At 44.4% G+C, this 27,267-nt stretch overlaps 1 protein-coding gene across 1 annotated transcript; it reads right to left on the reverse strand.

The window, feature by feature from the left end:
• Positions 1-43: 43 nt before the first annotated feature.
• LOC311203714 (uncharacterized protein) lies at positions 44-26,852 on the reverse strand (the record flags this gene model as incomplete). The annotated part of the gene is given in 19 exon segments (XM_084278471.1): positions 44-277; positions 2,344-2,550; positions 5,122-5,275; positions 6,573-6,700; positions 7,700-7,764; positions 7,766-7,931; positions 8,658-8,786; positions 8,886-9,014; positions 9,442-9,570; positions 11,630-11,758; positions 12,126-12,260; positions 14,089-14,124; positions 14,651-14,753; positions 17,674-17,837; positions 19,457-19,577; positions 20,389-20,563; positions 22,334-22,546; positions 24,017-24,120; positions 26,736-26,852. Coding segments are annotated over 19 exon segments (2,565 nt in total). The 3' UTR covers positions 44-116.
• Positions 26,853-27,267: the final 415 nt, after the last annotated feature.

Raw genomic sequence — 27,267 nt, forward strand, 5'->3', positions numbered from 1 at the left:
CTGTCTGCTGGACAGATTTGGAACCAAATCTGATGGGAAGGAAACTAGAGGAAGGAGCACAGTCCTGCCACTTTGCCCCGGGAGAGTCCCACTGTGCTACACATCAGCTTTTGGGGTCATTCACTGCCGACCTCTTTCGGTGAGGATGTGGGGCTGTCTCGAACTGGTAGCAAGTCATAATGACATGGAATGTGGCTGTTTTTTGGCAGATCATACGGATCCTGGCTGAAACGTCCGGTGCTGCTGAGTGCTCCCTGGACAACACTCAACGTAGGTTCTGTGATAAAAGAGAGAAGATGCATTCAACACTAGAAGCAGCAAACAGAAACAAACGCGGGGTTACACTTCAGTTTGCATTACAAAAGATCCTCTCTTCTCTGCTTCAGTATTCCTTGTCACAAGGCAGGTGTGGGAACAAAGAGGGGTATTATGGTGCTTTGGCTTTACACTAAGTTACACCTGTGGGTTTGCAGCAGGGCCCTGCCACAAGTACATTTCCTGACAGAAGCAAGTGTGCTTTGTCTGTGCATAAACAAAACCAACCAAACAAACCCCCCCAACAATAAACACAAAATTAAAAAACCCACCCACCAAACTAATTTGGGGATTTTAATTAGTTTCATAACGAATTTTTAATTAGTTTTTATAAAAATCCTTAGAAATGTGGGGAGGAATGGTGGGTTTTGGAGGAATGTCTAACTGGGGACAGAAAAGGCAAATGGTATCCTATGACAGAAGACATAGACTTTATTCCAGCCTAGAGAGCATTGGGATAAGGAGGATTCTACCAGACCCCCAACTTTTCTGGAACTACACCAGCCACAGTAACGCAGGAACTTGATAGGGCCCCTGTCAGTCAAATACAGCCCCGTTGTGGGGGGGGTGGAAAGATGCTGGTTTTCATGTCAAGAAGAGGAAACAGATTCTTTCTATCCCTCCCATAAATTTACTCCAGCTGTGTTCAGTACTTAACTGCTGCTGTGGGTCTGCATGGCCAAACCAGCTCAAGGACCGATCCGCCGCTGACCAAGGCCAAGCCCGTCAGCACCAGTCACAGCCCCTCTGTGGTCACATATTTAAGAGGAAAAAAACCCACCAGTGGACGCTTTTTGCCACCAGAGGAGGGAGTGAGAAGATGGAAGAAACTTTGCAGACACCAAGGTCAGTGAAGAAGGGGAGGAGGAGGCGCTCCAGGTGCCACAGGAGAGATTCCCCTGCAGCCCGTGGAGAAGAGCATGGGGAACAGGTTGTCCCCTTGCCACCCACTGAAGATGATGGGGAGCAGAGATGCTTCCTGCAGCCCGTGGAGAGGCCCCAGGCTGAAGCGGGGAGACACATGTAGAAGATGTAGTGACCTGTGTTGGAGCAAGCTCCTGGCAGGACCTGCAGCCTATGCAGAGACAGGCCCCAGGCCACAGCATGTTTTCTGGGGGCACTGGGGGGCACCAGGATGGAGCAGTGTGGGCCTGAGAGACTCATAGATGTTCTATGATTTTATGACTGTACTCCATAGCAGTGACCCACGCTGGGACAGCTGGTGAAGAGATGGAGCCCCGTGGGAAAAGACTGACGTTGAAGAAGTTTGTGGAGGACCCCATGCTGGAGGAGGGGAAGAGTGTAAGGAATGCCCACCCCCCCCTTTCCCGCTAAGAAGGAAGATTACTTATGAGGAACTGATGGAAACCCCCATTCCGCCACCCCCCTGTGACACCTCAGCGAGGAGGAAGGGAGAGAAATAATGAATAAAGTTGAGTCTTTGAAGAAGGGAGAGGCAGGGACAGGCTTTTTAAGATTTGGTTGCACTTCTCATTATTCAACCCTGGTTTCTGTGCATGTGAGTGTGGTAAGATGGGTTTTTTCAATTCCCTGTTGAGTCTGTTCTGCCTGTGACGCTGATTGCGGAATGATCTCTCCCTGTCCTTATCTCCACTCCTAAGCCTCTCAAGAGGTATTTTCTCCCCCAGCTGAAAAGGGGAGTGAGAAGAGTGTCTTTGCTGGGAACCCGGCCTCCAGTCAAGGTGCAACCACCACAACAGCCTAAAATAGAGTGCGATCAAATGCTTAGCTTACGCTGTTGTTTAAAGACAGGCCTTCAAACCAGGGAAATTGAGCGCTCTCTCTAGGTTAGAGATCAGAGCTGAAGGTATTTAAAGCTCTGTCCTTGTGATCTCTACCACTTCCCTGGAAAAGACGTTGTTAGATGGGTGGAGCAGAAAACAGAACCCGAACGTATCGCTTTTTTAACTTATTTTTTAATGTGTTTTGATTAACCTGGCTCAAAGGAAAAAGTCCTGTGCTCTTTGTTCTTAACCTTCAACATCGAGAAGTACATTTTGCACTTACCAACTTCATAAACGTTCCTATTGGCTGAAGCAGAGCCAGCGATCTCAGCATACGGGGAGTCCCCGCGTGCCGGGGACTTCATTTCCACATAGCCGCATTCTGAACTTCTGGGGACAAGAGCTGGTGGGTCTTTTATAGTAGCGTAGGGGTTCTCAGAACTACTTAACGAGCAATTACTTAAATTATATTGGGAGTTCTTCACTAGATCTGCAACAAGAAAAACACGTGTTTCTCTCAAGCATGCTAGTAGTATGGACATCAATGCTACACAGGGTGTTGAGTTCTAACAACTCGCTCCCCATCAAATATTTAAATAGAAACCAGTCATAGCACTTCCAAATGGTTAGACAGTCCTTAATGAATCCACTTCTACTGCTATTCTTGTTTATGGCCCTTGGTCTTGTCATCAGCAAATTCCTGTTGCAGTCTGAGAACTGTCAATTCTGGTTAGAATAGTAGCTGGCATTCAATACAGATAATCCCAGAGTGGTTGGGGTTGGAAGGGACCTCAAAGCACATCTAGTTCCAACGCCCTGCCGTGGGCAGAGACACCCTCCACTAGACCAGGTTGCCCAAAGCCCCATCCAGCCTGGCCCTGAACAATGCCAGGGAGGTGGCAGCCACCGCTTCTCTGGGCAGCCTGTGACGGGACCTCACCACCCCAACAGAGAAGAATTCCATCCTAACACCTGATCTAAATCTACCCTCTTTCAGGTTAAGGCCATGACCTTTTGTCCTTTCACTATATGCCCTTGTAAACAGCCCCTCTCCAGATTTCTGGTAGCCCCCTCCCGGTTAGGTAGTGAAAGGCTGCTACAGAATCTCCCCAGAGCCTTCTCTTCCCCAGGTGGAACAAGCACAACTCTCTCAGCCCGTCTTTGTAGGAGAGGTGCTCCAGCCCTGTGGTGACCTTTGTAGCCCTCCCCTGGCCTCACTTCAGCAGCTCAGTGTCTTTTACTGGGGAGCTCAGAGCTGGACACTGTACTTCATGTGCTTTCACTTTCTGTGCCTTGGGCACTGTGGCTTGAGCACTTGCCAGAAAAGACTGAGGCAAAAAGTCATGAAGTACCTCAGCCTTCTCCAGATCCTGGGTAACTGCATCTCCTGTTTCCTTCTGGAGACAAGCCCAATTTTTCTCTCACTCTCATATTGTCACTGATGGAGCTATAGAAGCTTTTGATGTTGCCCTTGATGTCTCAGGCCAGATTTAATTCTGTCAGCACTTTAGCTTTCTTAACCTGGTCCCTGGCTGTTGGAACAGTTTCTCGTTATTCCCCCTAGACTACCTGCCCATGCTTCTACCCTCTGTAGGCTTCCTTTCTCTGTCTGAGTTTGCCCAGGAGCTCCTTGTTCATCCAGGCAGGTCTCCTGGTGCATTTGTTGGGCTGCATCTCTCCAGAGCTTGAAGGAGGCAGTCCTTGAATACTAACCAGCTGTCTTGGGCCCCTGGTCCTTCCAGGGCTTCGTTCCATGGTACTCTACTGAGCAGGTCCCTGAAGAGGCCGAAGTATGTTCTCCTGCAGTCCAGGGTAGTGAGCTTGCTGTGCACCCTCCTTACTTCCCTGAGGATCTAGAACTCCAACATTTCATGGTCACTGCAACCAAGATTGCATCATGGTACTCTGTTACAAGCATTACAGCAGTCTAAAGGAACTTTCTCTAGACAGTCTCTCTCTAAACAAAATACACAGTTTCCAAGAACAAAATTAAGTTATTTGAGAAGACCTAAACCAACTAAATTTATTCCTACTCCATCTTTATTTACTAGGTCTCATGTCAGCTGTCCTGCTGTTTTTGCCAAGCCTGACACTCAGGTCACAAGCCTAGAGCTACCCAAGCAATCCCACTGCACCTTCTAGAAACCAGGCATAACATCAGCATTCCTCCAGTCTTCCAGAATCTCCCCATGCAGTGGGGTAGCCACAGCCGGGATCTCTCAGAAGTCCCAAGTGCTGGTACATCTGCTCTAAGAAAATGTAAAGCTGAACTCTGAGCGTTAAACTGTTTTCTTAAAAACCCCGGGTCTCGGGCGGAGCTGTTGTTAGACCAAGGCTGGGGATGGGCAGGGAAAAATCCTGCTGCAGACTGCTTCTGATGCTGCACCTGATCCCCAGAACCTGACAGTGAGAAGGACTAGAAATGAAGGTAATTAAATCATCTAAAGATTAATGGCACTCAAAGTCCCTTCTAAGGCTTTCACTGGGCAGAGACATGAGGAGTGTGATCCAGCCTTTTTGGGATGCTTGAGATTGGGAAAGGATGAAGCGACAACAGGATACAGAAATTCTCACCCCTTCTCAGGAATTTTCTTTTGACAGACAATGTGCTGTGTTTTAGCAGACAGGAGGCTTAGCTGGGAAGATGCTGCTACAATTTACATCTGCAGCAGCCCAGATGATGAGAAACTACTTCAAAAAGCCTTGATTCTGTGTGGTGGGGATTAGAGAAAAGGATTCACCCAACCCCACACCTATTTAATCAAAGTAATTTTGCCAAAGCAGATCCTTATTTACAACACCCATTGATTTATGAAAGTAATTAGTATGAAAATATTTGTATGACAATATGATGAGAGTTTTGCATATCATGTCTGCACTGGGCATCAGGCGGATTCACCGCTCCTCACAAGGAGTCACTTTTTTGTCTCCTTGAAGAAAGGTCGAACCCATAACCCTGAACCTCACGCACAGCCAGACCACCTTGGCATTACCCTGAGCGGAGAACCAGGAAAAATTCCCTGCTTCCCTCTCTATCCCAAACACAGTAAATACCATTCACCCTCTCCTCCTCCTCCTTCTTCCTTCTTACCAAGCTCGTTGAGGTAGCCACCATGTTTCCAGTCTGCAGGCAATGTTCCCGCGTAGTCCATGACAGTTCCTCGTTTTCCAGGTTCCACGTTTTTAAGGTTCACAAACAGCTGATTGGTTTTGGCCTAATTCAAAGGAAGACAGATAACAGAAACTGAAACTGATGGGAAGTTATAGGATTTCCAGGTGCTAATCAGGGAAAGTAGTTTGGGTTTGCGTGGCCAGGTTTTGGTAGTGGTGGGAGGCCAGGAGTGGCTTCTGCAAGAAGCTCCTAGAAGCTTCCCCTACATCCAACAGAGTAAATACCCAACGGCTCAAGGATGGACCCACCGCTGGCCAGCGATGAGCCCATCAGCGATGGTGGCAGCACCTCTGTGATAGGATGTTTCAGAAGGAAAAAAACCCACAGGCAGACACTTCTTGCTGCCAGAGAAGGGAGTGAGAAGATGAAGAAACTCTGCAGACACCAAGGCCAGGGAAGAAGGAGGGGGAGGAAGCGCTCCAGGCACCAGAGGGGAGATTCCCGAGCAGCCCATGGAGATGACCAGGGTGAAGCAGGCAGTCCTCCTGCAGCCCAGGAGGAAGATGATGCCGAGTAGAGATCCCAGCTGCAGCTCCATGCTGGAGCGGGTGGACACACCTGAAGGAGGCAGTGACCCCATGGGAAACCTGCATTAGAGCAAGCTCCTGGCAGGACCTGCAGCCCGTGGACAGAGGAGGCCATGCCACAGCAGGTTTCCCTGGGGCAGCCTGTGGCTTTGTGGGGAAGCAGGCTGGAGCAGTCTGTCCCTGGAGGTCTGAGCCCCACGGAAGCCACGCCGGGGCAGTTGGTGAAGAGCTGTAGCCCCCATGGTAAGGATTCATGTTGGAGAAGTTCATGGAGGATTGTCTGATATGGGAAAGACCCCACACTGGAGCAGGGGAAGCATGTGAGGAGTCCTCTGCCCGAACAGGAAGGAGCAGCAAAGACAACGTGTGATTAACTGGCCACAATCCCCATTCTGCCCCCTCCTGTGCCGCTCGGGGGCAGGTGGCAGAGAATTTGTGAATGAAGTTGAGGCCAGGAAGAAGGGAGAGGTGAGGGGAGGTGTTTGAACATTTGGTTTTATATCTCATTATCCCAGTCTCTTTTGATTAGGTAGGAAATTAGATGCATTTTATTCCGCGTTGCGGCTGTTTTGCCCATGATGTTATCTGCGGAATGATCTCTCCCTGCTCTTATCTCAACTCATAAGCTTTTGGTTATATCTTCTCTCCCCTCTCCAGCTGTGGAGGGGAGTTATAGAGCGGCTTTGCTGGGCACCTGGCCTCCAGCCAGGGTCAACCCACCACAAAAAGAAACCAAACGTGAAACATGATGGAACCAAATGAAATAAACTAGAAGCTAATTGACAGAGGAGCACTGAGATTTTGATGCTCTACCTTTGCCAGGGGCAGTCTGTCCATGTTGTTGACATGAGGTGGGGTAGCGCACTGAGTCAGAGTATGATAACTGGGGTTAGAGAAATAGTGACTGTTGGAATTTCCACCGGTACTGTGAGGGATGGCTTCTGAAAAGAAAAGAAAATCAACAACTATCAATAACATGGCATTTCTTTCTGAGGAGATGCAACACTCTCTAGTGCCTCAAGAGCACTCTCACCTTTGCTGACAGCTCTTTCTTGGCTCTGAAAACTCTTTCTGCCACCTTCTTCACCTGCTGCCTGCCTTAACAGCTGTGTGCAGAAGACGGCAGTGCCTGAAGTTTCACGTACCCGTTGCGTCACTCCCGGGTTTGCTCTTTGCCTTCACTTGTTTCAGACTTGAGCCTCTCTGCTCCCTGCCTCTCCAGGAAATCTTGCCACAGCTCCTGTGAAATCCTGACTGGCCACAGCTACAGCAGCCGCCTTTGTGCAGTCCAGCTGTTGGCACGGAACTAAAGTCTCAGTAGAAACTGTATTTTGCCCATTTCCAATCCTGTTTTTAAGTAGACACACAGGAATAGAAAAGGCCATGCCTCCAGTGTATAACGCAGAAAACCCTTTGAGAGTGCAAAATATCACACCACAGAGTGAGGTACATGGTCGCTTGTTCGTTACAAGCAGGGGAAGCCACCCGCAGAGGATCAAACGCAGAGACTAACAGAGAACAGGCTGAGCGGCTGGAGGTGCTGGGGCAGCACCCTCTGAACTGGGCTGAACTGTCTCTGACAGCTGAAAGGTAAGCACGTACATCTGCCATCACACCCCACTGGTCCCCTGTGCCAGTTCACCGGCACGGCTGCCAGGGTGGTCTCTCTGCCCCGTGAAAGGCAACTGACAGCAGTGTCTCAGGCTTCCTCTTCCCACAGGTGGAAGCCCTCCCCTGCCTCTCCTTCCAGGAAGCCTCCCATGGCAGTACTGTAGACATCCTCTTCAAAACCACATATGCGCCTGCTCACAGCAACCCTTGCTCATCCCAAATGGTGAAATGGGCACTGTTAGGGGCACGTGAGAACCCTTCAGAGCTCAGCTAAAAAAGTGCAATGTAAAGAGATGGAGAAAAACCCCCACCTTCAAAATGTCACTTACCTGGAATGGTGTAATCTGCATTGATGGCCCTCAGAGCAGGGGTGTAGGTCACTGCAGGCATATTCTTTTCCTTTTTGCTTACGTCTGTAAAGGATGAACAGCACCAGCAGGGAAAGCAGAACCATGACAAGAATGATGATGCCTGCGATAGCCCCTATCTGATAAGAATCAGCAGGGATGGCCGTACTGGTGCGACTTAAACTCTTCATGTTTCCAAGTATTATTACTGCAGCTGAAATTTAAAAAAAAGAAATTAAAAATGTGGCATGAATTCAGAGGCTTCTGTGTCAGGAACTGAAGGCAATTTTTAACTTCTAAACCTTTCTGCTAATTTAACTGTGTTTAATCAGGCAAAACAATTGAATGATGTTTGATACCAATGTGAAGACATTCCTGGCCTTAAGGAGAATCATTCATGTTCTGCCTAGAAAGAGGTGTTTTCATGGACTTGAGAAAGTAACAACATTTTCTAGGCAAAAGCTCAAAGCAGGTCAAGCACTCGCTCCATCAGCAATTCTGCCTTTTTGGAGAGGACAGCGCTGTAAAGGCTGTCCTGTCCTGTTCCAGACTCCCCAGGGAAGTGGTCACAGCACCCAGCTTGACTGAGTTCAAGAAGCGGCTGGACGATGCGCTCGGTCCCATGCTCTGACTTGGCTGGTCCTGTGTGGAGCCAGGAGTTGGACCCTATGATCCTTCTGGGTCCCTGCCAACTCAGAACATTCTAGGAAGGACTCTGTATTTCACACAACTACACTGATTGCTTTGCTCCAGTGAACTATTACTGAGGCATGGAATACGTACAAAATCCACAGAATATACATCACTTAACAGGATGGACTATTTAAACCTACGAGCTTTATCAGACTAATTTAGTGAGCGATACAGAGATGGAATGTAATAGGCTAATCCAAATTTCCTATCAAACAACTAGGAGAATTTACTTGGATGGAGGCTTTACCTTGATCACATCTGGCCCCCTTCCAGCCTGGGCTGCAGTAACATGTTCCCGTGATGTGGTCACACGTTGAGTTGTTCAGACAGTCACAAATCTGCCGAAATCCATACCCGTATGTACCCTGAGGGCATTCTGCACCAAGAGGATGTATCAAAACACTGGCCAAAACTGAGGCTCCCCTGAGGGTTGAGTAATTGCTCTTAGGCACCAACACTTGCCATTCCTACTCACTTTGCTCACAGTGCTTCCCCATGAAGCCCATGCGGCAGGTGCACTGCCCACTGATGTGGTCGCAGTCAGCTCCGTTCTGACACTGGCATAGCAATGCACAGTCCTTCCCATAAAAACCCAGGGGACATCCTGCAATAGAAGGAGCGGGAAGAGAACTGGAGTGAAGCAACTGCTCCAGAACTAAAATGCAAACATCCTGGGTAAGTATATTAATGGACTACAGCCAGTACTGCACATCCGCAGGGGGAGCATCTGAATGTCAGAGTCATTCATTCTGTGTGTGCACATGACAGACTCTTCCACAGGGATGCCCAGCCGCAGCCAAAAGTTGTCTTCCTCTAAAGCAAGGCTAAAGAGGAGTTCAAATGTAGTTGCCAGCACTCTGCCAGTGCTTGTGCAGCTGCCTCCCCTGCTACCGCGGAGGTAACGTGTTACATCTTCTGGGCCAAAAATGCTTAGCAGCGTGGGAAGACATCAACGACTGAAATGTGAAAACACCAAAGGAAAGTTCTGTCACTCGTTTATAGACCAAGAATGGATGACAAAAGTCACTTACTCTGTGTACAGTAAAGGCCAGTCCATCCTGGGGTACATTTGCACTCCCCATCGCAGGCACTGCAGTAAGCTCCATTATGGCAATTGCACGTGTGGATGCAGTTCGGTCCCCAGTGGGAAGGTGGGCAAGCTAAAACAACCCACAGCAATTCATTAATTGATCTCAAATGACAAAGATCAGTGATATCCACAAACAGAGCTGCTTACATTCACATAGAAGCACTGCTTCACTTGGTGTTTGTTGTTTTGCTTTTAAAGCCATTTCTTGGGCTACTCCATTCTGAGCAAATCGCCACAGGTTGGGTTTTCTCTAACTAAGGACTTCTTTTACTCTACATAAAAAGTGTTGAAAAAAATTGGAAGTGTCGAAAAAGCCAGCAATTCAAACTTGATCCTCAGTAACTAGGACACTCATACCAGCTTTCTCCACACAGAAAGCCAAGTAACTTTCCTCTTTTCATTATTTTTTAATCTGCAAGCAGTTATGTTGAACACAGCCAAAGGTATAAGTCTTCTAAGCCTCAAAACTGAAGGAGTACAAATAGAGAAGGTTGAAACACATCTCACAGCCTATAGATTTAGGCTAAATATGAAGCTTAATTCTTTAATTTCTAATGTTAGAGTCTAGGTAATTACCTAAATAGAGTGCAAATGATCCGGACTGTACCTTTATCAAGTGGACTCTTGCTGCTGTGGTTGCATTGATGAATATAGTATTTCTAAAAAATAGAAATTCCTGAATCCTTTAAATGCAAAAGGACTCATCTATGTGTGGGCTGCATTTTTGCAAAGTGGTGGTTTTGCCCAAATTTCACTTCATTAAGAAATATACTACATTGTAGTGACAATAAAAAAAAGCACTAAGTTTGGTTTTTCTTGTTTTTGCTTCAGTTGTGCCTTATGATTCTTTTTGTTATTGTTTTTGTTTGAAAATAGTGGTCAGCTATGAGGGAATGTAAATCCCATACAGATGAAAGGTTAAAAGTTTTAAGAAGGTTACTGGTTCCAGAAGAATTTAATGGAATCGTTATTTTCCATGTGAACAAAAGGCCTGTACACAAAGCAAAGAAACTTGCTCTGTTACAGCCCATGAGCACAGTCTAAATAGATGCTTCCATTCATATTGCTGGCACCATTTTCTTGTTATTGATTTGTGAGTAAGTCTCTCCTCCTCCTAAATACCCCTATTCTTCTACTCTCCAAAATACCTACTTATTTTACCATAAAACCAGACACCTTTCTTGCTACTGGCTTCCACAGGAATCGGCTCAAGATTTATCTTGCTATGATACTTAGTTGTGCATGCCAATCCTTCACAGAATTTAGACAGCAAAGAGTTTTTTTTCCAAAGTCACCAGCTGCTACATTGCACTGGTACAGAGCTAGTTAACCTGGACTAGCCAAGCCATAAATGAGTTACCATAAGTGACGTGAAACCAATGCGGGATGGTATTCGGAAATGCACCTCCATGGAAATCAGCACAGTCTCTTTGGAATGTTGACGTATCAGGCTCTGGTGTGGCTTCTTTTATTCACAGAAATGGGTTAACTGAAACTTTGGAATACAGTGTTTCGGACCGTGTGGATTTTGGTACTTCATGGAATCAATCTATTTCTTGTGAGAATTCTGCCTCAGGTATTTCTCTCCTATTATCAGTATTTTCATAGACCTGACAAGGCATCTGGAGAATGCTGATTTATTTAATAAAAGAACTCCTATGAAACATAATGAAATTAAGACCTCTGAGTGAGTAACAAAGTTTTCACTGCTTTAGCATACCAAGGCAATACTCCCCAAGTGAGGTAGAATGACAGTAAAAACGGGTATCTGCGTTGTGCTTTTATGTGGCAAGGTTCTGGTGGCGAAGCGGGGAAGCAGGGGTGGCTTCTGCAAGAAGCAGCCAGAAGCTCTCTGCAGATCCTCTACAACTCTTCTTGGGCAGTGAAAGACTGAAAATCGGTCTCTTCTCTCATATTCTCCATCCCACTTCTTAGAAAAGCCAGAGTGCAATTATGTTGCTGATAGTGCTGATAAACTGAAGAAGAAAACTTTCGGATTTCTTCCTCCCATACCACACAGTCCTCTTTTCTGACTTGGACAGTGGGGTCTTTTACTACAAACTAGATAATGTAAATAGTCAAACCCAGACTGATTGTTGTTAAAAGAAAGGGGAACATTCCATACTTACGTTGAGAGCAGTCACTACCAATCCAGCCAGGGTAACACTGACAGGATTTATCAATAGGATTGCACGTTCCGTTATTGGTGCACGTGCATATTCCAATGCAGTTCTTGCCAAATCTGCCACTGGGACATACTGGAACAAAACACAATTAGAACTCCTTAGTAATCAGAATGGGATTACCTTTTCTTTATTTCAAGAGGAATCTTGATACTAGGATCAAGACAGGTACTGCTTAGTATAATGTTCAGTAAGGCATTAGAAATTCTGGGAAGCCCTTTATACATGCTCATTATACAAATAATAGAAATAACAATACAGTGGGTTTCATACTGTAGGATCAAATGTTCAAACAGTTTAAACCTGCTTAAGATTCCTAATTTATACGCTGCAAGCACTACAACAGCAACTGCTGTTGGTTTTATGGCTTCCAAGCGACGGAAGGAAAATTGCTGAAGTGCCTGGTCTCTCTGTCCCAGAGAGTCTTTACTACAACTTGTACCTTTGTTACAGAGGGCTCCTGTAAATCCAGGTAAGCAGTCATGTAAGCCAGTAATATGGTGGCAGGGACCACTGCTGTGTACACACTGGGGGCATGTCTGGCTGCAGCGGTGTCCATAAAACCCAGGGGAACAGACTGGAATCGGAAAGAACAAACCGTCATTCCTTCCTACACTTTCTATACAGCCGTGAACTACTCTTCAGAGCACTTCCTGACTCTGAATTAGCGCTGCTTTCTAAACACACAAGGCTGGCAATGGCGTCCTCATTATTCGTGCAGTTCAAGGCTTTACACTCACAAATGGAGATTTGCTCGTCTTCCTCTAGGGTTTGCTATATCCCAGCTCTTAATGACTTAACTGACATTCTGTTACTTGTCAGGCCATGCTGACTTGGGTTGCATGTGAAATGCATCTCTAGTTTTTATGTTATACACATTTGACTACACATAGTATGTCCTCTCCAACACAAACAACTCCTAAGGCATATTTGAAGAAAAGTCATTTAAAAAGATCGACTGGACAGTTTTATCTGTAGAGGAGTATGGTCATCTTAGACCTTGACTTCTTACCTGTTTCCTAACTTGGAAAACAAATAGCCATTACTTCACTGAGAAAAACTTACCAATGTTTTCCAGTGATCCTTTAAGTACTCATGACATGATACAGCCAGCTACACATCACCTAACTTTTAGAGAACCTGAGACCAGAAATAGGAATTCACTTAATACTTACGCAAAAGGCACAAGTTTTTTAAAAGAAAGGAGGAAAAAAAAAAAAAGGAGAGGCTAGGGAGACGGACAGGGAGAGGCTGTTCCATAAAATCTCCTCCTTTGCTGCTCTAATCCCTTCTGGTATTTTTTTCCTGATAAATTAGAATATTAGGTAGCTAAGCTACTCTAACATACTTTGTTGCACTTAGTTCCTTCCTCTATTGTGACAAACCCTTTGCCTGCTACTCCACTTATTATGCATATACATATGTTCCACACCACCTTTCTGACGTGTGAAGTGTGGGAGGAGGATATTTCCAGACACCGAGCAGAAAGCAAACTATGCTCTTTATGTCATACAGTGTGTCCTGACATCACCAACGTGTTGAAACTAGTCCGTTACACACGCTGTTGTGATGACATCATCCCGGGACAGATATTCCATTTTTTCTAGAATCAAGCACAAAGTCTCTTTCCAGCAAAATCTTTTTCCTTTCCAAAGATAAAGATTTCACTGAAGCCAAAAGCAGTGTCTCCTTTCCAATACCTGAGGTCACGCAGTCAAGGTCTGTGCTACGCCTGAAGTCGTCATCTCCACCCAGGATAGTTCTATCACACCGGCCAGCTTATTTTTAGAACCTGTTACAAAAAGATGCTACACTTTTACTACGGACTTTCAAATCATAGAATCTACCTACTTTAACCTGGCTTCATTCGTTACCATACTTTCTGTCTCTGGAGATCTGTCTGCCCTAGTGTCTCACAAACTACTCATCGATGGCACAATGACAATACTACTATTTTCTCATCATTCACTCCAATTACTTTTATTATTTTTGCAGCCTTGCCATTTCCCAGCGGTATCTGAGTGACTGAGGGGAGGTCACACTGTGGCTTTTGGGACGACAATAAGGCCAAGAACACTCTGGGCTCAGTTAGGTGAGTGCTGGCTGTGGGAGCCTCTCTCTCTTTCTGTGAGGACTCCTGTGGAGAGAGTCCACAGAGGCTACTGACCCTTGAATACAAACAGGAAAGCTGAAGCTTGCAACGCTACAGTATCGCACGGAGACACAAAACTCCAGAACCCTCTGAGAGGGGCAAACTTAAGAATGTCAACTCCATCTTGCGGAAGCTGGAAGAGTTTTCCCAACACTTACATAGTCATTTAGGTGAGAACTCAAATCCCTTCCTGGAGATAAAAGGTTTGTGATAGCATGCCTTTCTGCAGAGTTTCATCATGTTTTCAAATTACCTTGCTCTTCATAGACAACAGCGTCAAACACAAATTCTAATGGATAACCAAATACAAATACTTCCTAAAACCACAAGGAAAATGCCAGAGAAACCTTGCAGAAAAGTGCAACAATTTTCATGCAGAACAAAATATGTGCAGAGACACTTGAGTTCTCAAGTTTGAAAAACCTAAGTGGAAGCACAGCTTCTGCACAACTGATCCTCTTTTTGGCTGCCAGAGCCAAGCTTTCTGGGTTCCTGCACGCAAGGCTTTACGTACCAGAGCTGCCAGCACAGCCCTGCATATTTACAGCTCTTCACCACTTCCTGAGGAATGGTTCTGTGAAGGCGCGCAAGGTTTCAGATTGACCCGTCTACTCTCCTACTCCCCGTTTGTCTGTGGATCCCACACTCAACAACATTTCCATACCTGTGAATCACAGATGGAACAAAACAGCCACAGAACTGGCCCTTGTCTCCTTCCAGCCCCACACAGTCCTCTTGTGCACACCAAGTGAAAGGCAAGACCAAGCCCCGCCATAGTGGAAACTCCCATTGTCCTTCAAGAGTCTCTTTTGTACCTGACCATCCCGGCAGACAGCGACAGGAACCCGTGGTGGGATGACAACTGTCTGCATGGCTGCAGTCACAGCGTTCAGCGCAATCCATACCGTACGTGCCATCCTGTGGAAACCAAACAAACAACCCAGAGATGACGACAGCTGGGAGCTAGAAGAGAACAAGTTCTGGTCAGTCCTGCCTCAAAAAACAACCACGCATCTCTCCTGAATCCATAAGCTGCGTTCTTAAGATAAAGCACTTTGGGCTTCTGCAGCAGTTTTTGTGTCCTGCATTTTCATTCCTTCAGTTACGAGGGGAAAATAAAGAATTATATTCTCTGGAAAAATCCCAGAGGAGGGACTTGGAGACGGTGATCCAGAACATGGCAACCTACACTATCAGAGGCTGCAACGAAGCCTTCTTGGACTGTCCCTCTAATTTCCCTAACAGCTGAGGTCCTACTCCAGGACCGGGGAATCCCTTGATGAGAAAGCAGTTCAGACTCCTTTCTGCCTCAGCTCCTGAGTTGTCGACGTACTGGACAAAAAGAAGATACCACAGAATACCACAATTTCTACAACAAAGTACTAAAACGTTAGATTAAAATGTATCTTCAGGGTAAAGCTCATTGCCTAAACAATGCAAAGTGTATCCCTTTGATTAAAAGTCCTTCTCTCTGCACTACAGCATGTGCTGTTAAAAGAGAATTTCTCTGGCCAGGAGACAGGGCACAAAACATTTCTTCTGGCTACGCAACGTTTTTTGAACCATCAAGAGAAATTACAGTTGTAGGTTAAACACCCTTCTTGCTGTGCTGAGCTGTGCCACAAAAGCACAGCTGATTTTCATGGAACTACATCTGAACGTCTGAATTTGCCTTTTCTTCTTCCACAGAAGGTGGCACATACATCTGGGGGCAGTTCCATACAAAATCAATCTGACAAACGGAAAAGAGCAAAAATCTTCACAACTGCATTTGTAAAACAAGGGAAAGTACAGCTGTGAACTGATCTTACACGAGAAGTGTCAAAACTAAATTAGCAACATGGAAAAACCCCACTAGGGTGGGGTGATACTTATGAGGCTGCCCACAGCAAAACAAAAAAGGAAAGAAAATCCATGCCAGGGTTTAAAACGAGCTAAAAAGAGGCTTTGCCTTCTAAATTAAATGAATTTATCAGTCCTTCAAAGTCAGAATAAACCCTATAGGAAAGCTCCTTTGCTGGTTTTGGTGTTCGTGCCTACAATTCTACTAGGTTCCACAGCATTTACCTATTCAATTCCAGCAATTTCGAGTCTGAAGTAGAACAAAATCTAAGAGCACTCAAGTGCTAGGAGCCCTTGCTCATGGCAACAGTACATTTTTATACAGAGAAAAAGAAAAGATTAGGCATTTCCTTTGCGTATAATCAGATTTGCAAAGAAAGGAAATCCTCAAGTACCTAATTGAAAAGTGGTATGTTTAGTCTGCTATTTATTTAGACTTAAGTAACGATCTGGGCAGTGATAGGAATTTTCTGAAGTTACTGAAAGAAATTGAAATACGTTGATTTAAATAAACTCCTCAAACAAGAACAAAACCAAGATAACTCTGGACTCAACTGAATTAGTTTCCCATTCATTCTCCTACTCTGGAATTCGGAGGCAGAATATGCATTGGAATATGTACATGCTTACAGACTTCACTTGACACAGGCAGAGAGAGACAGCAAGACAAGGAGCATGGGCATGCTAAATTATCTGATGGAGAAATGCTTTTAAGCACTATTGTGGCTCTATTTGCAACAGTGAAGCAAATGCTATGAGACACTACCCATCAGTTTTAGTAAGTCCGTTTTGGAAGAGCTATTGGAGCTTGGGAGATCGCATCGTCCTCCAGATCAGACACTAAGTGATAAACAAAGCTGCCCTAGGACAAAGAAACATTAGTCTTCTGATGGAGACGTACTGTTGAAAACGCTGCATGAACGTGCACAGATGGAACTCTAATCCACTTTGCAGAACGTCTTAGAATTTGTCTGTCACTCTACTCAATCCGTCAACGTAAACTGTAGCTCACCTGGAAACTAAAAACAACCACCAAAACCCCAAACAAAAAAAAGCTGAGTATTCTGAGAGAAGTTCAACAGAACAAATTTTCATGCAAAACAAAGTCGTGGCTCCCAGTTTAACACTGTAGTTCAGCCATTCCTACCACATTACTGCTCAGTAGAGCTCCTCCAACCTGAGAGAAGCTTAAAGGTGAATTTCCCAGAAAACCAAACTCTATCACTGGAAAAGATGGACTCTGGAAAACCCAGTTTTTCAGAGAAAGAGTTCATGTTTTGACTACAAAATGTAATAAAAAACAGTTATGGAATAAAACACATCAGGTTTGACTTTTACCATTTTAAAACCTTTGAAATTAGATATTTTGATTGCTCTCCCCAAGCACAAATTGCAAGGTGCAGCAGACCTGATGCAGCAATGTCATGTCAGTGCAATGAATTCTAACTTTGCAGTTCTCAATGTCGGCGTGACGGCGTCAGAGCCCCAAAAGGAAGGCAAAGACCTGTCTGTCACTGCACTCTTCGCAGTGCCTTCTCACAGCTGACTAAGAATAAAGGCAACTTCTCCGTTCATATTGTACCAGAGATAGAAGATAATTTAACTAAAATTATGTTGTTTGATGTTAAGTATCTATTTCTGGCACATTCTTTCCTCTCATAGTTTTTTCTGCTTTAACAGAAGCACTCTGGAGAGCATTTGATGCCAACAGGGAAAAATCTGGGTCTGTGTTTTTCAACAAATTCTAAAGGAGCTGGAGAAAAGTCTGAGGCTCGACTTTAAAGCATGAAAGCAGGAAGAGTTTTTCATCTGTGCATCATAACTGTGTGTTCTGTGCACTTCAGTGTGTTGCACTGGAGAGTTCTTCCCAAAGATTTGTTGGCGCGTGTCCCTAATCTTCAACCCAGTTGTGTATGGGCTACCAGGAGCAGTCCTCCTTGGAGACTTATCCCCCCGACAAAATTCAGTGCAAAATCTGGTGAAATTATGAAACTACCTGGCAAGGGAATTCACATTTTTCTCCTCTCCAGCCTGGAGCACAGGTACAGGTTCCATCCAGAGCACTGCAAGCCCCTCTGTTAAGGCACTGGCAAGTTAAGTTACAGCCAAGCCCCCAGGTACCTCTGGGACAATTTATTGAGCAATCTACACCATGCCAACCTGCCAAAAAGAAGAATTTCAAGTGACAAATTAATCCAAGTTTTCCCCCATTCCTCTCTGAGGACGTGTTTCACTCTGCCTATCAGGCAGCATCTTTCGGAGATGTGCAATGCCAGGGTACCACTAGCTACAAGCTAGTAGCAGCAGTTTCAGACGAGGACTTGTCCACGTTGGAACAAGGGTGGTGAAGGGCACCTCCTGACATCTCTGCACAGCACACATTTGCAGATGGGTGCCACCATGCAATAGCAATGCAGGGCAGATCGGCAAGGAAAACACAGACACCTTGAAATTTCACTGCCAAGCACCAGAGGATACTGAAGGTTTAAGGCATGGGTTGAAAAAGCAAGGACTGTATTCCCTACATTCAAGCTGCTGCTTTCATCATTCTTCCGCCAGTACTGAACAGATGGAGTTCTGCAATACAGTTTAGAAACTAAAATCCTAGACACAAAACAGAAGGAAACATAGCAGCAGTGCCTAAGTTGCATTTCTCCAAGGATACATGGAAGACCTCCTAGATCATTGCTGTACTTCCCTCCAGATGCAAAAAAGACTGTAATGGGAAATGGTTCTAAAATGCACCCTTCACTGCTGATTATGCTGGGTAGCAATGATTTGCAGACTGCACGCTGGAGGCAGAGAAATGGAAATAGATTTTTAAAAATGTGACCATCTGATACAATAGAAACGGCAGGAGACAGTCCGACGTGACCATCAGCAGTGACACAAGCCAAGGTTCTAATTTTGTACCTTGTTTACAGCAAGCCAAGGGAAAAGTAATTCTGCACTGAGCCTAATCAATAGACTGTGCAAAACACATGGATTGAAACGAAGCCGCCTCGTGCCCTGGATAGAGAACTTCACATTTAGGGGTCATTTCAGGCAAAAATCAGTCCCTGACAGAGGTGGGCAGGCACGTGCAGTTTCTGAGGGGGTACAATGTCCATCAGAATTACTGCTGGGAGGTGAGAGCCAGGCAGGGAGGTCAAGGAGCGTCAGTCTAGTCGCACGAATACTGGGAGACCTAGAAAGTTTCTCACAGAAGCAGGGAACAGCGCGCAAAGGCTTGGAAGGGTCTTAGGCAAGGTTTTCTCAGAGAGCTGGTGAGGAAAAGAGCATTCAAATAGAATAAATTGCCAGGAGATACTAACATCAGTGCTAAAATGGCAGGAAGAAATCGGTGCCTCTGTGTGGCTGAGAGGGGCAAGGGTTGCAGCCAGAGGTCATGCACACCCAGGCTGAGGGAAACCCGCCTATGCATTTCGACTAGACAGGCTGCTGTCAGACACATGGCAGGCATGCCTGTGGTACATCCAGCAGATGACAGCACTGCCACCAAGAGAGAAGTGGTGGCACACCTCAGGGTAAACACCAGTAATTCAGTAAACTGCAGCCTCCAGCCCACTGAGAACACAAACATGAGGCATGTGCACTCTTCTTGGGGCAGATGGTTTCCTAGTTTTCACCTCCCAGAGCAGCAGATGCATAAATCAGCTGGTGATATGGCCTTCAGGGTGCTCTGCTTTTTATTAAGTTTCTTTCTTCTTCTCTACTTCCAAAACTCAAATTCATTTTATGATTAGGGAAAAAGGAAATTAATCTGAAGGGATGCTTACCTGCTTTGCAGGCACAAGAACCATCTACTGGTGAACAGATGGCTTCGTTTTTGCAGTTGCATACAGATGAACAGTTTATTCCATACGTCCCCAGAAGACAGGCAGTACCACAAGCAGCACCCTGAATGACACAAAAACAGAGTCTAAAAACTATTCAGACAATAGAACCAGTACATTCTGTAGACTGACTCAGGTGCTACAAAAGCCAGAGAACATGCCTGTTCCAGGCTGTCACTAAGGTATCTGAAATTTCATGGCGAGGGACTCCTTCATGCTCTTTAAGTCCACAGTAAGCATTACTTTCCTGTTAGTTGTTGGGAGAGCTCAGGTCACACAGCAAACACCACTTGGTTAGATCAATGGACAGTATCTTAAGTAATAAGGAAGCCCTTCACGAAACCAAATCTCAGTAAGACAGCAGGTTCATGGAACGTGGATGTCTACGGTATTTTTAGGAATTAATTTGACTGAAGTTTTCACAGTTGTTGTTCCTACAACAGTCACCCTGTAAATATCCAAAGCACAGGTAACCGCAAATGCATGTAAAAGCTGCAGAATAATCCATCCTGAACTGCAAAAACAAGTGTCTTGCTCTAGATTTTCTCTGGATGGAACATCAGGAGCTGCTGCAGCAAGATAATGATTGAAACCATCATTCCTCCCTTTATTTACACCTCACAAGCACATCCTCCTACTTATCACTGTCTTACAAAGTCACTATCTTTTCTTTCCTGAAATGCTCTTCAGTGCTGAGAACCAATCCCAGATTTGCCTCAGAATCTTAGACAACGCCCAGTATTATTTATGTACCTAAATACCGTTACCTTTCTTTTCCTGTGGTGGAGAAAGGACACTCGGGCACCATGAAGAACTTGGCAATCAACTAAAGCCAATGGAGTTGAAAATGTACTGTGAAAGAGAGACTTATTTACCTTAAATCCAGGGCCACAGGTGCATTTTCCAGTCACACTATTGCAGTCAGCACCATTTTGGCAGCTGCGGATCTGCTGACATGACTCGCCATAGAATCCTGGAGAACACGTCTCGTTGCAGTAGAGCCCCGACCAGCCAGGCTTGCAGGAGCATTCCCCAGACACAGGGTGACAGCTGCCAGGAGGGGATGGAAGGATAAGTAATTCAGGACTAAATGTGACAATCTACAACTGAACAGTTCTTGAGATCTAAATTAGAACGTATTTATAAAATTAATAGTACTGGCATTTTAAGACATACATCACTGTCCTGTTTGGAGTGGTTTTTTCGTTTCTGCAGAGGAGGACACAACACACATGAGATAGCACTGGGTATAAAGCAGAGTCATTGAATATTCTTGGCCCCCCAGTGAGTGTTACTAAGGCATACTGACTCATATACTGATTCACACCAAACTTAGGACTCTGTAATTTGTAATTAGATGTAAGAAGCTGCAACACTTCTGAAGGTTTTTGATGGGTTCTCATGCAGTAGCACTGGGTATAAAGCAGAGTCATTGAATATTCTTGGCCCCCCAGTGAGTGTTACTAAGGCATACTGACTCATATACTGATTCACACCAAACTTAGGACTCTGTAATTTGTAATTAGATGTAAAAAGCTGCAACACTTCTGAAGGTTTTTGATGGGTTCTCATGCAGTTAAGCCTAATTGGCAGTAAGATTTATACATTAAAAAAGGGAATTAAAGAGATCTGGAGAGATACTGCCTATTCTGTAGCACCCTATGCAATTTAACATTCCCATGAAAAGCTTTTGACCATGTACACAAAGTCTGTGAGAAAAATGCAAACTTGCAAGATGGCCTATACTTTGGCTTAAAAAATACAAATGTGAAGTAGGGGTGGAAGATCACCAGAAAGAGCTTACAAGACAAAAGAAAAAACCCTTCTAGAAAAGTACGTAGCTACAGTGTGCTCTTTTTACACCAGGTGTCACGTGAGTAAAGACATTCCTGTACAAAACAAGGCGCTAATGTTGACAAAGGCAGACAGAGGCCTTTTTTGCTTCTTCCTGCAAACTGCATCTTTAGAATGACAAGTTTCTGTAAACCCCCCAACCTGTGATGGGAAGTGGCAGGGACGTATGGATCTGCTCATACCAGGTCACAGCGCTGTTGCTGTACCCCACTGAGGAAACGGGGTTTATGTGGCCTTAGTCTCAGCCAGCCAGTGCTCACTCTCCGTTTTCTCTTGACTGTTGAGTACCAAGGGAAAAATGGATACTTTCACCTGGTCACAGAGAACAGAGGGCTGGGTTCAATACACACTCTAGCTCAAATCCTTGCATATCTACCAAAAGAGGCAATCAACAAGAACCATTTGTGAAAAAACTCTTTGCCTAAGAGGCTTGTTACCTGCTGCTGCTCTCTGGACCCCTGGAAAATAGTAGAACCTCCCAGGTATACCTATATCTAACCCTTCACGAAGCATAGAGGCTGCTAAGCACAAGGATGGGCTTGCCCTTCATGCCCTGGAGCTGCCATCAACTGACCACATCTACTGATTTCAGTTATTTCGCACTTACAGCACACCAGAACGTGCAAGGGATGTATGATCTCTCCTGCCTACACACAGTGAGCAATGTAATGATCTACCCACCTGGTAAACAGAGACAAAGGTCCCACTTTGTCATAATATTTATTTGGCGGGTAAGCAACCAAATAAATACAGCAATGAATATTAAGATCACATATAGCTGCAAGCACTGTAATTCAGAAGCTCTTTTGGGCTGAGAGTTTCCTGATCCAGTTAGGGAATACCAGATTCTCTCACAAGTCCTTCGCTGCTTCAGATTGCATGAAAGTACTAGAAAAATCAGGAAATCTTTCTTTTCAGATTTCTATCTTCTCTACAGAAGAACAGGTTCAAGGGTGTAAAGCCTACCTCCAGGTAGTGGGCCTGTGCCAGGGACATCTTTTATCACACTTGAGACCATAAATTCCTTTGGGACAAAGCCTTGTTTCACACTGCTCTCCAGTGTATCCTGCTTCACAGAGACAGGCACCACTAATATGGTAGCATTTCCCACCATTCATACACTTGCAGGGCTCAATACACTGCACCCCGTAAGTCCCCACTGGACACTCCTCTTGGCACCTATGAGAAAAACAAACAAAGAAAAAAGTGGTTTAGTTCCCATCAAATACAGCTTTGGGACATTCCAGGGAAATCGAGTTTATGAGCAATCTCTATACGGCTCTAAAAAGCTTCTGAAGTGGAGCAGTGATTTATAGAAATTCATGTTTCAAGTACTTTATGTCAAAATTTGTAACTTTTAGAAGTAAACTAGATTCTCCACTTAGCAATAGCGTGAACAGCCAGCAGATTCCTGTGCCCCTGTAGATGCTCAGGGCCTGGCAGTCCTCTGGCAATCACGCTCAGCAGTCTCTGATGAGAACCTGTCTGTTTGCTGGTGGTTAACAACATAAATATGAAGGCTCTATGAGCTTTATTAAAGACTGAGTGGCAAGATCTCAAAATAGACACTTGTTCCTAAATGACGTGCCAGATACTTTGCTCAATTGCTAATGTGCTCACACAGACACCTCACTGGTGATGCCATTTTGTTGGCATTAGATTACACTCAAACACATCTGGGAAGTAAGCTAAAGAAAGGAAAATGAGCCTTTGGACGGGTAAGAGTGCTTACTGCACCTCCTAGGTGCACTTGCTTAGTGCATTACTTGAGCTACAAGACCTCCTTCTGCACCTAAGGAAGAGTGAGGATTCTTATCTATCTAAACATTTGTGAGTCATGGAATCAGATTGATGACAACAATTCAATAATTAAAGCTGTACTTCCTTTTCTGAGGGAGTACTTTGAGGTTATTTTTTCCTTGGTTAACTTCTTCTTGGAATATTTCTTCTTCTTTAACAAGAATTAAAATCAGCGGCTCAAGTGCCATGTACTGCAGAATGAAGACTCCCAAGGGAGAACTGCTTTTCTACAAAGGCCTGAAGATTTTTAGGCAATGCATGACTCAAAAATATTTTGATCCTCATTTTATAAACTAAGAAATTCAAGTGTAGCTACTACCAGTAAGGGCTGACATCATAAATTAAATCTTAAATCTGAAGTCTTAATCCAACTTTAATAAGAAAACAGAAAACTCACCTGCTGAACATATTGCAAAGGCACTGGTGTTGCTTGGGTAAAAGCTTCCAGATGAATTCCATGAATTGGATCCTCGATAATCAGACATCCAATGTCAAACCACCTGCAATGACAGCCAAGTTAGAGTCTGTTGAAAAGCAACATGTTAGTTCTTGAATGATGACCGTTTTACAACCTCTAATACAACTGTAGTTAAAAATGTAACAATGACTTACATCAAGGCATCCCAGCATTTTTCAAATCAAATTTGCATGTATCAGTTCATGTATATATGAAAAACTGTAGTGCCTGTGTTCCCATCTAAAGAATTCTATGGTTCCTGTTGTTTCATGTATTTTATATGTGTCTACATATAAATGACATTTTATTCTTTAAAGCACTGGAAGCAAGACCCTTTGAGTCAATGAGAAACAACCCTCTCCCCACCTCAGGGATATATTTCAAGTTCTCACTTGTCAGGAAGCAATTCCTCAATGAAGTTTTCTACCGATACAGCAGGCTGTTTTTCATGGATTACTCCAGTCCGGCGCAAGCTGTCTATTCTTTCTTGGGCTCCCTACATGGGAACATGATCTGTTAGACAACATTCTCTTTCAATCACATCATACAACACTCAGAGATGAGTGCAAAAAACCCCTCTGGAGCAGAATTTTCAAGTTAAACAGAAAACAGCGATTTTAAAAAATTACTCTTTTTATCAACAGTAGAAAAACAAGAAACAAAAGTCATGAAAAAGCACCATAGCCTTTCCCAAACAGGAATCTCAAACAGTAACACAAGCTATGATAAAACTCACTAAAGTATCAGAATATATCCTGTTACTCACATCAACATTTTTGCATCTTAAGATCTGTTGTGCTTTGATCCTTTCAGAGCTTTGGACCAACTCTGTCCAGTGAAGAGACCCTCTCTGTTCTGGTACCTATCCAGCTAAGGAATCATTTACTCCAACCCTGTTCTCACTCTGAGTTGCCATACAAACACTATTACCACTACGCTGCAGTAGCTAATCAGGTAAAGCAACATGTCTATTTTTCTCCTTTACCTCCATATAAAATTGTTTCAGCTAATACATTGCTATGAGGATAAGCTTCACTCTGCTGTGAATGCTGCCACAGCAGTTAGGAGAAAATACCCCCTTTTTATGGAGGAAATGGTTTGCTTACATTGAAGAAACAGAATACAAAATAGTTGGTGTCACTGGGTTTAGGTATTGGCCAAGGAGACGGTTCCACCTAGATACAAGGAACAACTGTGTATTTTTAAAAGGTGGTGAAACAACCCTTGCTAACTCTTCTTCTGGGCCAGCACAGCTGTTTGAAAAGCTGCACAATGAATTCCTACATACTAAATCTAAGAATGGAGCTGTTCAGGAAGATCCTTGGCAAGTGTTGATCAACCTGTCTTTCACCTACAGAATTAGTTGGGAGACAACCCAGTCTCAAAGGCTCTCTTAACTTCTGATTACATTTTTCCTATTCAATTTCTCATGTTTAGTTTTCATCCCAAAGTACTGTGCTAGTGACAGACTAAGAACAAATGCCTGATACACTTTCAAACTACAGTCATATCACAATGCATGCCAGATGTGATGGCAATCAACTGCTTTAGAAGAAAATGGACATAAATGTTCTTCACTGCTGTGACCGCGTTTGCACAAGAACCCCAAAGGCTATTCCAACAAGCAGCTTCAGAATGATCTAACGGAACAGGCGGCAAGTTACACCAAAAACAAGAAAAGGAGAAGTCTCCCAATGCCACAGACTGACATTCCCCTTAGGGAAAATCAGATTTTTCTGGGTCAATGCCCCATCCCTGGAAGTGCTTAAGGTCAGGCTCGATGTGGCTTTGAGCAGTGTGGTCTAGTGCAGAGAGTTTCAGCCCCCTCTGCTGAGGACAATTTGTAAGGTCACTTCCAAACCAAACCACTCTCTCATCCTACGTTTCCATTGCCCTTCTCTGTGCTGGAGGTACTTTACTACTTACTTTTAAACCTGCAGCGTAGCCCACAGGTTGTACTTTAGTAAAACACAAAATTGTGACTACCACAATGCTGCTCCTTCCTATTCATTTTAAAGCTCTAACTGAGATACTATGCTTTTCATTCCAGGCTCAATGCTCAGCAATACTTCACAAAATCACAGAATCATACGACTGGAAGAGACCTTTGTAGATCATCAACCCTTTCAGTAAACATTTCTTTCTAATATCCAATCTAAACCTCTGCTGGCGCAGCTTTGTGCCATTTCCCCTTCTCCTATCTTCTCTCTCCTGGCTGAAGAGACCATTGCCCACCTCCCCACAACCTCCCTTCTGGTAGTTGAGACTTTATTAGACTGTTTTAGCCTTTTCAATGTTCTTCCCAAGTGTTTCAGGAACTGCTTCAAGTTTGCTGAGCTTCCTAAAATAGTATAAATACTGTTGGGCTAGAAAAGCAGAACAGCTGAAAGTCAGAAGAAAGCCTCAAAAGCGATGTAAACACCGTTGTGAGCACGCTTACCTTTCGGCTTGTCGACCCTCAATGCGATACCTTACACACCGGGATTTAATCACCAGATCCAACAGAACACATACAGCATATTTTAAACTCAATTCCATATCACTCCCTCAAACAGAGAAACAGGGAGGGAAAAAAGTATGTGACTTCCAGATTACAGACAAGGACTTGTCACCGTTTTGTTCTCTGTAACTTGCTCATCTCTCACAACCTGAACTGAAGGGTATTACTATGCTACTACCTAAACTACAGCAGAATACACAAGTAAATGAACCTTAAGACGCACATAAAAAAATCAGCCTGCAGAGTGAGAGTCTCACTGGACAACGCACCTGAGAAATCACCACGTAACTGTGACAGAATTAACACACTCTCCAGATAAACTTCAAGTGCTGTTACATTAATCTAACATTCTATGCATTACTTAATGGTTTGTCACAAATACTTACTGATATATGGAACCATGCCAGGGTCCAGCGGTGTAATCATGGTCTCCACTGAATGTTTGGGTTTATCAAGAACAGACTTCACCATGGGATTCTCAGCTACACCCTAAACATAAGCAAACAGACTTCCATATCATTTTCTCGTTTTTCCCCAAGAAACTCACAATAGCACAGTTAAAACCCAACCAAACAAAACCCAAGTATTAAGCTGCTTCGTGGTCTTCTTACCACATTTACACTTTGTAATGCCTGGTGCATCTCACTCGCCAGCACAAATGCTGCAAGACGTGACCAGGAGTGCGTGACTTTTCGGATACAGCAAAGGCCAAATATCATCACCGCCATCCTCTCACGCACCAATGCAGAAACAGGCCTGCCAGTGATGGTGGGCAACACACTTGATTTCCTCCTATTCTGGGACGGGAAGTCTTGAACATTTAACAAATACTAATTACAGCTATCATCAGACTCGGTAGCTAGACTCAAACTGTGACAACTCCAACTGAAGAGCCTCTTTTTTATGACCTTACAGACAAGAGGACCTATTTTTGAATGGCCCATTACTAACAAATATTTTTACAGCTGAAATTGAGCTGAAATTCCTCAATTTATAAGTAGATTCTAAACAACGCTGAAAAAACGCTCTATCTTCTCCAGCCAAATCCCAGGTGGAGCTGCTGACAGACCTAAAAGTTCATTAAATGTAAGCACAAACACTGACAAGGTCTTACTGGCCTATTATCTACCTTGAGGGACATCT

The sequence above is a fragment of the Gallinula chloropus genome, assembly GCF_964237585.1.
Source record: "Gallinula chloropus genome assembly, chromosome: Z".
Taxonomy (NCBI): Eukaryota; Metazoa; Chordata; class Aves; order Gruiformes; family Rallidae; genus Gallinula; species Gallinula chloropus.